At 37.5% G+C, this 13,302-nt stretch overlaps 1 protein-coding gene across 1 annotated transcript; it reads right to left on the reverse strand.

The window, feature by feature from the left end:
* Window positions 1-285: 285 nt before the first annotated feature.
* LOC104870936 (LYR motif-containing protein 2-like) lies at window positions 286-546 on the reverse strand. Its single transcript, XM_033758068.1, has one exon. It carries the CDS (start codon window positions 544-546, stop codon window positions 286-288), a length of 261 nt encoding a protein of 86 aa, XP_033613959.1.
* Between the last annotated feature and the right edge of the window lie 12,756 nt (window positions 547-13,302).

Consider the following 13,302-nt stretch of genomic DNA (forward strand, 5'->3'; position numbering starts at 1 on the left):
TGATTTGTGTTGAGCATCTTTTCATGTGCAAACTGTCTGTTAATATTTTGTGCTTCTTATGAAAACTGGTGACACATCCAGAAACATTTTCAGAACTCAGGTTTATTTCTCAGTTCTAAGAGAGTTGTTTCACAGTGCTTTTTCCTTGCTCTCTATGACATATACTATGCTCTGTCTTCTGATATTGTGTCTGAGCATTGTACATACAAATAGTTTGACTTGGCTTTAATCCTAAACTCAACAAAACACATGAAGATTTGGAAATCCTTCAGCATAATGCTAGAGTTAAAATGTTGCTAATGGCAGTGTTTTTTCTAACTCCTTTAGCTGAATATTGCTTTGAGTAATCATCATCCAGATTGTATCCTCTTCTATGGTACTTTTATTTCTTTTGAATTCTTCCCTTGCCCAGTTTCTTGGGTATTGGCAATCAGATGCATTTGGAACTTGCCAGATTGCTTCCAAAATTCCTCTGTAGAGGAGAACTTGCCTTCTCAGGAACTGCTTTAGAGTTTGCATCCCCAGAGGTAAGCATGAGGTGGCCATGTCAGTGAAACAGGGCATCTGGCTTGAGAGTACAGGAGCAGAAGTCCATCTTTTCTTCTTAATAGCATGGATTTTGGCCTTTTCTTTCCTTTTTTTGATGAGGGTGGCTAAGGGTTTGTCAATTTTGTTTATTCTTTTGACTAACCAATCCTTTGCTCTAGTGAATTTTTGGATTGTTCTCTTTATCTCCAATGCATTGATTTCTGCTTTCATCTTTATAATTTCCTCCCTTGTATGAGGTTTGTTTTCCCCCTTGAAGTTTATTGGCACATTGAAAGCAAACAATACAGTTACATTTATCATTGGGATCTTGTACTTCCTTGTATGAGTTTTGGATTTGTCCTGCTCTTCTATATCTAGAATCTTGAGGTTTCATATCAGGTTATTTATTTGAGCTGGCTCTATTTTCTTAATATGAGTATTCACTGCTGTGAATTTTCCTTGTAAGACTGTTTTCATTGTGTCCCATAGATGCTGATATGTTGTGCTCCCATTGTCATTTAATTGCAGAAACTCTGATTTCTTCTTTAATTTCCTCTGTGACCCATTGGTTGTTCAGCAGTGTGTTGTTTGATTTCCATGTGTTTATAAAATTCTTATGGTTTCTTTTGCTATTGATATCCAATTTCATTGCAGTATAATCAGATAACATGCAGAGGATAACTTCAATTTCTTTGCATTTACTTAAATATGTTCTGTGAGCTAGTATGTGGTCCATATTGGAGAATTACCCATGTGCAGCTGAAAAGAATGTGTCCTGATTTTGTGAGGCAGAACACTCTGTAAACATCTGATAAGTCCACTTGTTCAAGAGTTTGATTGAGTTCTAGTATTTCATAGATCTCCTGCCACATCTTGCTTGCCATTATATTAAAATGGTTTTCCAGGACATATGTGTATTTTTCATAATCAGAATATGTAAATATATTATATTCCAATGCCAAAAAAATCACTTTATTGTCATATGCCAAATATTCAAAATAAGTAGTGTCTTAAAAATACTAGCCTGATAACTTACTTGTATAGACCTAACCAAGAAGCTTCCTCTAACTGAGCCTAAGGTTTTCAGGGATATTAAAGGGGCAAAGTGAATAAAATTGTAAAGTCCACCAAGAAGGTTCTTTTGGTAATTAAATGAACACTATACACTTAGCTTGGAATGTGTTGGAATTAGCTTGGAATGTGTTGCAAAATAGGATTTGTTGAGTTAGATGGAAATTAAATTTTAATAATTACAAGGTACAAACATTCTACTGGAGTATATATTTGTACAAAACTATAAGGTTTAAGTTACTCAGAAAAGGTTACAAGTAAATTTTTCACTGGAGCATAACAATCGCCAAGTTCAAACTCAGCATTCCTGTACCACCTCTTCCCGTCAGAGTCCTCAGCCATGTGGATCTGAAGCATGAACCCCAGCGTCTGCCTTAGTATCAGTGGAATTGTGTGATCTCATCTCTGAAAAGAGAATTAAAGGAAGCTCTGCTACAATTAGACCCTTAATACAAGGAACATATTAAATGTCCCTAATTTCTTAGCTAGGAATGAACTACAGAAATTCTATTTTGTAGTAAATATCTTTTAGATCCAGTTCAAAAATGATTTTCTAACTTGGATGCACATAAGAATCATCCAAAGAGGGCCAGGAATTTAGCTCAGTGTTTCTGCTGCCTGCTTCACAAGGTCAAGGTCCCAAGTTGGATTCCTGGTACCAAAAAAAAAAAGAATCATCCAAAGAGATATTTAAAACCCAGATTTCCTGTACTAAAAATCTATATGTTAAAAAGTACCACAGAGGTCAGGGATTTATCTCAGTGGTTCTGGCATCTGCCTCACAAGCTCAAGGACCCAAGTCTGATCCCTGGCACACACACACACACACACACACAAAGTACCACAGGCAACTGGGATGTCTCCATGAAAAAAATATTCATCTCACTCAAGGAGGTCTGACCATACAGGTTTTTTTTGTTTTTGTTTTTTGTTTTCTTTTCCTCTCTCTCTCTCTTTTTTTTTTTTTTTTTCGTGGTACTGGGGATTGAACTTGGGACCTTGCACTTTCAAGGCAGGCATAGTGCCACTGAGCCAAATCCCCAGCCCCTGTGCAGTTATTCTTAATTAATGAAATTCAATAAGAACTAAATTTATTTCTATATAGATTATTACAGAGCTCTTACATTAAAGTTATCTGAAGCTGGCCTATAAGAAATATTTCTTTAATCTGTTCTTATTAAAGTTGATTGTAAGCTGATTGGCAAACAAGGCCTTATTCTCTGTATTCCAGAGCTACTGCAAGGACTGAGAGGCAGGCAGACATCTGTCCAGAGCTCTCTCTCCACTTGCAGCTGCTCTGAATTGATGTTCAGGGAGCATCATATCTGGAAGCTTTTGTGTGTCTGGCTGTCATCTCACAGCTGTCACCAACCAACAGGGAGAAACTCAGCCTTCTAGAAGTAAAGTCAGCCACAGACCTCTGCAGGTCAGACAACAGGAAACCTGCCCTTCCTGCCCTTTACTCAGCTGCCACTTCCAGTCAGAAATCACATCAATGTCAAGACTAAGGTGCACGTAGAAAAAAAACTAAACATACCTGTTCCCCAGCACCACAGATCCACGCACAGTTCTCAGCTGCTTCTTACTCACTGCTTGATCTCCTTCACTTGTCTGCTCCTCCTTCAAAATAAAAATAGTAAGGAAGATAGCCCTTCTACAAACAGACTTCTACACTAACACTGAAATGCAAAGTAAAGAAATTCACTTTATATTTTAATACAGGAAAATGTGTTCACCCCTTGTTACAAAAAAAAAAACTGATAAGCACACTGAAGAAATAAAATAGTGAAGAAAGGTTTATTACTCACTGTGATTAAGGAGAGGACTGAGAATATTTTGTATAAGTTGTTATCATATGCAGAGTCAGGCACAGTTCTGAACATACTCAGTGAAAAAGATCACCCTGTTTCATATATCACATGGTTAGAGAAGATAGATGATGGTAAATTCATGATGGTATATAATGAGTAAGGGTTTCTCTAGGCTCCCTAGAAGAGAGGTAGGGCAATTTTGACCAGTTGAAATATTTACTCCCTTGGGGTTTTCTATGGAGGCTTCATCTGAAACAAGAAAACTTGAAGAGGTAGCATCTTCTTTTCAGGAGACCACATATCCTTTCTTCTAAAGATTACCGCTTACCAGCTACCATTTTCAAATGTCAGCAGAGACATGTGAGATTTGGGTCTACAGCTTGAGTGTGGATGTTTGGGGTAGAGATGAGAGGAGGTCAGAAAGGCCACAGTTATTCCAGAGTCACCTCATTAAGCACATTCAAACTCCTTCTCTTCCGTCCTCATCTTGGAAGGCTTCCCCAGCTTTCCTTTTTGACATATCTCATTGACTTCTTTGCACAAGGAAAAACAGAAATTATGTGGTACAAATACAACCAAAATTATTTATATCAATAATATTTTAAGCATTTTTTTCTTAGTAGAAAGTCCTGGACATTTTTCTAAGGAAGGATATTTAATGTTTTTTTCTTAACACATACAATACTATAGGTATATATCAACACAGTTGATCTATAATACAATATTTAGAAAGTGATAAGAAGTAAAGATTAAAAATGAATAACCCTTCACTACATTATTCAGAGGTATTCACTGCTGTTATTTTGTTCAAAACTCTTGTTTCACTAATATGCAGATCACCTTCTAATATCAGTAGCTACTTCGTACAGAAATGAAGTCATTTGGCTCAGTTTCAAAGCCATACTTTTGGTCAGTAAGAAAGTAAGCACAAAACTTTATAGAGTAAAGGGAAGAATAAAGTAAATGGTAGGATAATGGTAGTTGAGGTAAGAAATGCCTGGGAAGGCCAGGCATTAGAGGCCAGGTAGAGGCACCTCCCTTTCCTTCTCACCACCACCTTTCTCTGTGGAAACATTTTTCATAAGAGAATAAACAGTAGTATTTTAGACCTTACAGTCTGCATTGCAACTACTCATCCACAATATCCACAGACAACACACAAATGAGTGGGTTCCTATAAAGGTGCTATAAATATAGACAGTGGGCAGGTCTGAGGTATCCACCATAGATTGCTGACCCTGGGTTTAGTGTGTGTATGCACAACATGCAGAAGTTTACCACCACTCCAGGAATCATTGTCTTACAGTTTATTGGATTGGTACCAGAATGTACATATGAGTGCCTATTTCTAAAATCATTTGTGTCAAACATGTAAAACATCTCATCAATTTTTAGCACAGTTATCAACAAAGAAGGCTTTCTCCACCCATGTGATTTTCATTCACGTGAGTTTTTATCAAGGTGCCTGGGCGGTACATACACATATCTTCATAACCAAGTGTCCAACTCTCACAACACACTCATAAGCAAAAGATAAATGGTTGATGATGGAACATAGTCAGATGTAATGTAGAAAAGTATGCTTAGTTCGAGGAAAAACTGTTCAGGTCTCCCAGACCCTGTGAATGAACTAGGAAGCCCACCATTTTGGCAAATGACATGGTGACTCCAGATAGAATGAATCAGATGAGCCCAGGTGAAGTATATGAAGACTTGGTAGTGGCATTTCTGTCTACTCTAATCACAGATGAAGAAACAACACACTTGCTATTCGTGCTCCACAATTCCCTACTTTAGTAGGCAAAGCTTGTAAGCACTGCCATCATGTGGTTACTCAAAATCACAATGTATTCAGTGATATGGGAATGATTGTATTTTCCTCTGGAAGCTGATTTTTTATGTCAGAATTGAATCATAATCAACTTTGAAATTATTCAATGTAAACTTAAGATATAGATTATAGTAAAATGTAAATCTACATATGTAAAACTAACATCCATACAAAACCATAATATTGAACTTATATATTTCTTATATACACATTGGTTTTAATGGAAATTTATTAAAGGCTAACTGACATGCGGAGAGAAGTGGTAGGGTCTGAAGCTCCTAAGGGTCCTATTTGGGTCCTCCCTCCAAGGAAAGTAGTTTAGCATTTGGAACATATTGCAGAATGCCATGGGAAGGGAGAAGAGGGAAACAGAAAATGAGAGAGGCAAAATGGAAAAAGAAAAGAGGTAAAGTATTGAGTTGGTGGCCATTCTGGGTAACCAGACATTAATTCCCTAGTGGATTACTGAAGAAAAATCCAATGTACACTGGTGACTCGGCTTGTGAACTTAATTTGCATCACAATTTTAGGGAAGTTGGGCGTGTTTACATTTGTGTGAGGAAGATGGCTATGGTTGTGTTTGTTACACGATACAGAGTTTGCAGATATAAGCAAAATTCTGCTAAAGACTTCTTTACAAACTGAATTTGCAAACAGAAGAGTTCATGAACTGAGATATTACTGCATTTCAAAATTGCTCTTTGAAGGAAAAGATGGAGCATTTTCCAGTTCTCATTGGCTGAGAATTGCCCCAGGATTCCTAAACTCCTCTGATCTAATCAACTGTATTTGTACAAAATGGACTGGGAAGATGAGGAAAGAAGATCTAAAGTGCCAGACCACCCTGGTCAATTTAGCAAGACCTTGTCTTGACATAAAGTTAAAAAGAGCTGAGAATGTAGCTCAGTTTCAGGCCCTGGGTTCCATCCCACAAATGCTTTCAGAACACAGAGAGAAGTCTGAACAAGAAAAGGAGAAAGATATCAAATGAATAGACAAGATGATCATAGGCATAGAGGACACACTCCTGGGCCTTAAATATGTCACTCATTAAAGAGTGTTGTGTCCTGTCAGTTTCTGTTCTGGAGATCAAAGTCTTTGTAAGTAGGGAAGGGTGGAGGGGTGGAAGGGAGGGAAGGATATGGGGAAAATATGAGAACCAAGTTTTGTCATGTAAAAGTACAAGATCCAAATGACAAATGTAACTGTATTGTATACTTAAAAAGTACCAATAAACTCCAAGATGTGAATTTTCTTCCAAGGTGTAAGGAATTTGAGAGAACTCTTTTTGTTAAAAAGCAACAACTATTCACTGAGCCTTCACTGTAGAGAACTAAAAGCAGAACAACACTTGATCTTCATTCCATATGTCACATTGACTAACTTAAAACTTCAAGTCAAATTTCTTCTCAAGTCTGCTTAAAGGAATGTTATTGCTTAGAGAGTCCATCTGAAAGTTGGCAAAACATGGTTGATAGCCCTGACTGTGCATAACATATCTCACCCTCCTCAAGACTGAGGAAACCAAGATAAGTGATTTTCAGAAACACTCAGCTACACCCAGTCGTTTCCAGTCATTGCCCTGGACTTATGTGACCTTTGGTTCCAGCAGAGCCTCACAGGGCTGAGATTTCCCCAGAAGACCCAATGATCTCCCAAGGACAGACTGCCCCTCAAGCTGTATGGACATATTTTGCAACCATCCTGCCAAAGCAGTATTGGCACCGTGATGAACCTGACTCTCACTCACTCCAGCAAATCCATAAAACCTGGCCTCATTCTTTTGAGACTGGGCCAATCTGAAACTTTTCATCAGAACTGTGGCCTCTCAGCTGCTGAAGCTGAATATCCTTCACTATAATCTCTGACTTTCATTTGTTAAGCGGCCAGCTTGATATTTCTTAGCTGTGTGTCCTCTTTAGCTTGCAGCTGCCAAAGCTAAACACCCTTAACATTCTTTCCTATTTTCCAATTTAAGCTTTTTGGGTAAATTCTGCTAATGGTTTTAATTTCCGTTATCACTGAAGCAGGGAGCAAAGGTATATGCAGAACTGAGAAAGAATTTAACCTGATATTTTAATGTATAAAGGAGACATAAAGATGATAGTCAAGCTTTCTTCTGTTTTGAGTTACCTACAGGGCATATATACTACAAATTGAAGATCACATTTTTTATGTCAAACTGCTTCAAGTCCCAGACTATGTAGAAGAAAACATAAGTCATGCTTTTAATGAGTAACAGTGTTAGGTTCTGAGAGATTGTTTATCCTCACTATCCACCATGATCTCCGACTATCAATTGTGGAGTTTAATTTTTCAGTGGCCTATAAGTTAGAGTTGCGAAAGAATATTCAGAATTGTCAAAAGTTAGAGGCATTACATTTCTTGATTTCAAAATATAGTACCAAACTACAATAACTGAAGGATTATGTTAGTCACATGAAAACAGACACATCAACTATGTAACAGAATAGTAATCCAGAAGTAAATTCACCACAAACAATTGGCATTTTACAAAAATGTCAAGAACACATTAGATGCTAAGAAAGATCTTGCCAACAAAAATATTATAAAAACTAGATATTCACACACAAATAAATCACACTGGACCCATTTCTGATACCCTGCACAATAAGCATTTTAAAATGGATTAAAGACTTAAATAAAGATCTGAAACTGAAACCTCTGGAAGAAAACATAGGCAAAATCTTCTTGATGTTGGTAACAATAATGATTTCTTCAGAATTGCTGAAAAAGTACAGCCAAGATTAGAAAAGTAGAACCTGATGGCATTAAACTAAATAACTTCTGTTCAGCAAAGTAAAGATCTACTGAATAAAAAGGCGATCTCTGAAATGAGGGAAAATATCTGAAAGAGAAAAGAGGATTTTTAGTGGAGTGAAACCACTCTGTATGACACAAATGTATAATGGTGGATGCAAGTCATACCTTTGCCCAATAGAACACATAGAATTCACAGAATGAAGAGTGAATCATAATGCCAACTATGGACTTTGGGTGATGCTGATGTGTTGATGTAGCTCATCAACTGTAATACAGAGGCCACACAGTGGGAGAGGTAGGGGAGGTGGTCCCTGTGTGGGAGCAGGGGTTGGAAAATATCAGTTTTCTGCTTGACCATGATGGAAATGTAAATGGCACTAAAAACAAAAAATAGTAAAACCCCTGGCTATCATACTTGACTCCCTTGCTTTACTTCCTCTGCTTCTTCCCCTATGGACTGGGAAAACTTTCCTTAGTGTCCTCCCTGCTTATGCAATGGTCACTCTCCTTAAGGCTGCTCCAACTTGAGCACAGTTCAGCTTTCAGCCCTATGCCTTCCCTGCCTTACCACTTCAGATATTGCTTCCTGGAGAGGGGGCCTGAAGTCAGTATTAATGTTCCCAACATCACCAGTTAGCTGTGATGGATACAGCTAGCCTTACCAAAGATTCCCTGGGCTAGGCTCCTCCAGTTTTCCAGAGAGGCACCAGCTGTCAGTGAAACATCTCACTTCACTCTGCCCTTCACTGAATTGTTCACAATAACTTCAGCTGACCTGGAACTAGGCATTCACTTGGACAAATCACAGGCCTGAAGTTAAACCAATCAGTAAGTCCAAATTTGAACAAATCACAGGCCTACGCTGGGGCCAAGAACAGGTCTCCTGCTGCATTATAAGTAGCACTCCTCTCATATGTTTTGGGTTAGGGATCTATTCAGTATACCGAGCACCACTGTGCTGAAGCGCATTTTCTGTTGTAATAAAGTCTCACTGTGTTGGTCCTGTAAGCCTACTTGCAATTTATTTCTCAGGCAGCTTAGGCTTTGGAGGTCCTGCAAATCCTGAGTAGTGTGGACATCTCAAAACGCAGAGAAATAAGCACTATGGACTGGTATCCCAGAGAACTCCAGAAATGAGCAGCCAAAGATCAACAGCAGAGAGCAGCAACCAGGACATTCAGTTGTGGTATTTGGCAAAAGCCAGCAGTCACCAGCAACCAGCTTTCACTGGACATGTACTGTTGGTATCCAGCCTTGTCCAGTATGATCCAGGGTCATCAGGACCTCTAGAGTTGTACTTTTCCAATCAGGATTTCCATCTGAATTGAGGATAATGCATACTTAAATAACTGTAGATATACAATTTAATAATAGTGCATTTACTCTCTTGCTCCATGATTAAAATTTTGAAACAGAAGCATGTCAGAAGATCTTAGCTCTGAGGATTTAGCTCAGTGGTTCTGCCACCTGCCTCAAAAGTGCAAGGTCCTGAGTTCAACTCCTGGTACCAAAAAAAGAAAAGAAAAGAAGAGTTTATAAGATTCATGCAATATGGGATAGGCTGAAGAGCACAGCATCTCTGCAGTTGGGAGCTTTCCATTTCTGGTTTCGGTTGTACTTGAAAGGGCTTTATTAATCAGGAATTTTGGTATAAATGCTACAATTTTTATGACTGTAGACATATTCTCATGCTACTGAACTTTTTATTGTACATGCTAGTTGTAAAAAAGAAAGACTCAGTATATAAGTTAAATATACTATCAACTACCTGCATCTAAGTGTACTATTTATCCTTCTGGAATACATTGTTAGAAATTATGCCATATTATTTACATCTCTTACTCTTCATATTTCACAAAGACTAAGAATCAAACATTGTAGTCTTTTTTCATTCAATTCCAATAAAAATTATTTTAAAATTAAGATAATAGATTCCTGGGCTGGGGATTTAGCTCAGTGGTTTGGTGGCCTGCCTTGCAAGTGCAAGGATCCAAGTTCAATCCCCAGTACCAAAAAACAAACAAACAAAAAGAGATAATAGATTCCACTTATTAGAAATTAAGTAATATTACTCCACAATTCTTTCAAAATTGGTACTTGCAGATGTAGATCTCTGAACCAATGGTAATTTAGCATGCAAATACCACCACAAATAAGTGGAGAAAAGATGTGCTGTTTGTGAGATGGTGTTAAGAAACAAACAATTGCACTGGAAAAAGTAAATTTGATTGCTGTCACATTATTTGACCATGGATGTACAGAGGATGAGAAAGATTACTCAGAGAAGAGATTTAGTTCAATCACTGAGAACTCAGAGGGGCTGCTTCTTGAGCATAAGAAAGCCTCAGGAAAAATGTGTGCATGAGGAGAGATGTTACACAGGTCCAGAATCTCTAGGATTTTCTGAAAGTGGGCTTCCATACTAAAGGCAAAGCATAATTTCAGGTAGAATTATACTCTACTAACATCGGATTATGGAGTCTTCAATTCCTAGGGTTAGGTTAAGACAGATGAATAATGGAGATGCCAGTGGGTCAGCATGAAATACACCCAAATCTAGGCCATCTCCTCTAGATCATACACAAGTGGGGATAAAATGTAGCACAATAGCTACTATTGATGGTATTGGTGACTATGTATAATAGGGATTTTCCTGCCAGGCATTACCACGTGTACAGTGCCATGTATTAACTATTGGAATATCCAGAGTGGCTGTAGTCCCTCCCATAGTCCTTTAGAAGATTGTGAGGTAGCACTTAAGCTCCTGCTGTAGCTGAGATGTAATTAGAGGCAAAAAGTAGTTGTGAATGTCCCCACGTATTTATGCCAAAGATGGGTGAGGCAGGAACATGTGGCCAATAAATCATATGACTTACCTGAGGTATATATGTCAGCAAATTCAGAAAGACGAGGAGCTCATTTACCTTTGTAATTTTGAAATTAAAACTGACTTTTGTGACCAGTGCAAGAAACAGGTTTTCAGAAGTGAAGAGAATTCTCATACTTTGCAGCATCTCACTTGATGTTGCATGGTGTGGGAATACACTCTTTGTAGGAAGCCAAAGATGGCTTGTGGATTACAAAACAAATGCATATCTTCTCCCCCAGTTTAACAACTGTGTTGGACCCAGCAATTGTGGGCCCCAAAATGGGTAACACAGTAAAGGATCAGTGGTATATTCTGACCTTTATGGAAATAAAATATTTCTCTACTGTGAAGAAACCTTCTGAATCACAATTTTTAAAATTTAAAGTAAGTTGTATCTTAGATATTTGTTATTACAGAGTGAGCTTTACCACATATTCTCCCTTTTTGGTTTTCAAGAACTAGGTTGAGGAACCCACTGGCTTCTTTCACTATTACTTGCCCTGTAGGGTTGCAAGATATACCTGTGATGTGTTTAATATATCAGAGTTGAGCCAAAAGAACGCCTGAAGTAAATTACAAATACTCAGGGCCACTATCAGTCTTAATTTGTGAAAGCAATGCCACTACAGAAAAAAGGAAAGTAAACAGCATTTAACATGCTCTACAGTTTTATATGATTGTAAAGATAATAGGTTGATTGATTGGTAGATAATAGGATGATAGAATTTATGGAAATATATTTATTTCACCAAAAGGTATATGTTGAGTTACCTCATTTGTCAAATTCTATTACTTTTACACCACTTTAACACACCTATATAAGGAAGGGTTTGTATGTTTTTGGAAATTGAGGAAGGTGCAAATGAAATTTGCAGGCTTGTGTAAGTTTTTAAGATTAAAAGAATGAGCAAGTGTTTTAGTGCTTCCTTGAAAAAAAATTGCTGTGAAGTAAGATCCTCTTCCAAAGAGGTAGAAAGCATAACCAGAGTGTCAGTGTGAGTGTTGCCTTCCACTAGGAGGCCAGGGAGATAAAAATGAGAGCATAAATGAGTAACATAAAAAGGTGCAGTGTAGAGTGGTGTCTAATCAATTCTTGTAGGTGCCCAAACATGTGAAACAGAATTTTATCATTACCGTTATGATTAAGGATGGATTCAAATACCTGTAGGGTTCTCACAACATAATTCAAATCAGCAACCATATTGAGCAGTTCATTAGGAAAATGTTGCATTTTATCAATCGTGGTCATCCTAGAAGTCAAATCTCTGTTAAATGTTACACATACAGATATAATGACTCGTAGAGAAAATTTGAGATCAAGGGCAACCAACCATACTAACCTCACAGTCATGATGACATCATTATAAGTGACACGAAGGAACTTTTATCCAAATTTGTGATTTTAATAGAGTGTTATCTAAGAAGAATGTATATATCTGTAGATGTATTTTGTGTGTCATTGTTCAGACTGAACAGTGAACATCTTAAAATGCTATAAATATACACCTCGCATAAGTAGTCGTATCCTTAGGATGGTTGTCTCATGTTAGATAGGCATGTATATTTTATAATAAATAGTTGGAAAACAAGTAAAGGCAAAGCCTATATTTGAGTTTAAAAGTTTACTGTCAAAGATAATTTCATTCTGGAAGTCAATAATGTAATGAAATGTTTTTAGTTTTGTATCTTTCAAGATTTGTATGTTTTAGAGATAAATATGTTTAATGTACCATAAACCCAGTAAAAATGGATTTGTTATCCAGGTTAAAACTACCCAAGAGGAAAAAATTTTGTCTTGTATTTTGTTGTTGACTAATTGAGGTGTTTCTGCTAGTCATGCAGAAAAGCTCATGGATAGTATTAATCTCACAAAGGCGAGTTATAGTCTTTGTCTGAAAGCATCAGTTAAACAAGAAAGGAAAGGGGAGAACAGGAAAGGAATGACTAAAGAGAGTGTGAACCATTTCCCCTAGTTTTTTTCTGAGCAACATGGAGCTTTTAGAAAGGGTGATGCATGGTATCTTTGAATCTTTGTAAAAATATGGTTGTTTCTTTGGGGAGTAGTGTTAAAGCAGTGCACACAAATCCACTCTTTTTAATAGGCTTTTGAAAGAAAAGTTTACTCCAGTGAACAGAGACTAAAATCAGGAAGATTCTAGCAACTAGCTGGGAAAAGCTGAATTTATTCCATCTGTGTGTGGATGGGCTGAAATTGGGAGAGAAAAATAGCAACAGTTAGTTGGGAGAGATTTCATCTGTGGCTGAGAGATATTTGCATCTAACTGGGAATTAGGCTTATATAGATATTAAAGGGCTAAGGAATCTAGGGTAAAATGTTTATGATTGAGTGCAAGGGCTGTTGGCACAGATGTATAGCCAATCACTGGACTTTTCAGCACCACAGAGAT

Source organism: Fukomys damarensis, unplaced genomic scaffold, assembly GCF_012274545.1.
Source record: "Fukomys damarensis isolate Sample0158 unplaced genomic scaffold, DMR_v1.0_HiC HiC_scaffold_33, whole genome shotgun sequence".
Taxonomy (NCBI): Eukaryota; Metazoa; Chordata; class Mammalia; order Rodentia; family Bathyergidae; genus Fukomys; species Fukomys damarensis.

What these genes read in the sequence shown, in the direction of transcription:
- LOC104870936 (XM_033758068.1), bottom strand. Translation starts at nt 546, where the DNA reads ATGGCCACCTCATGCTTACCTCTGGGGATGCAAACTCTAAAGCAGTTC.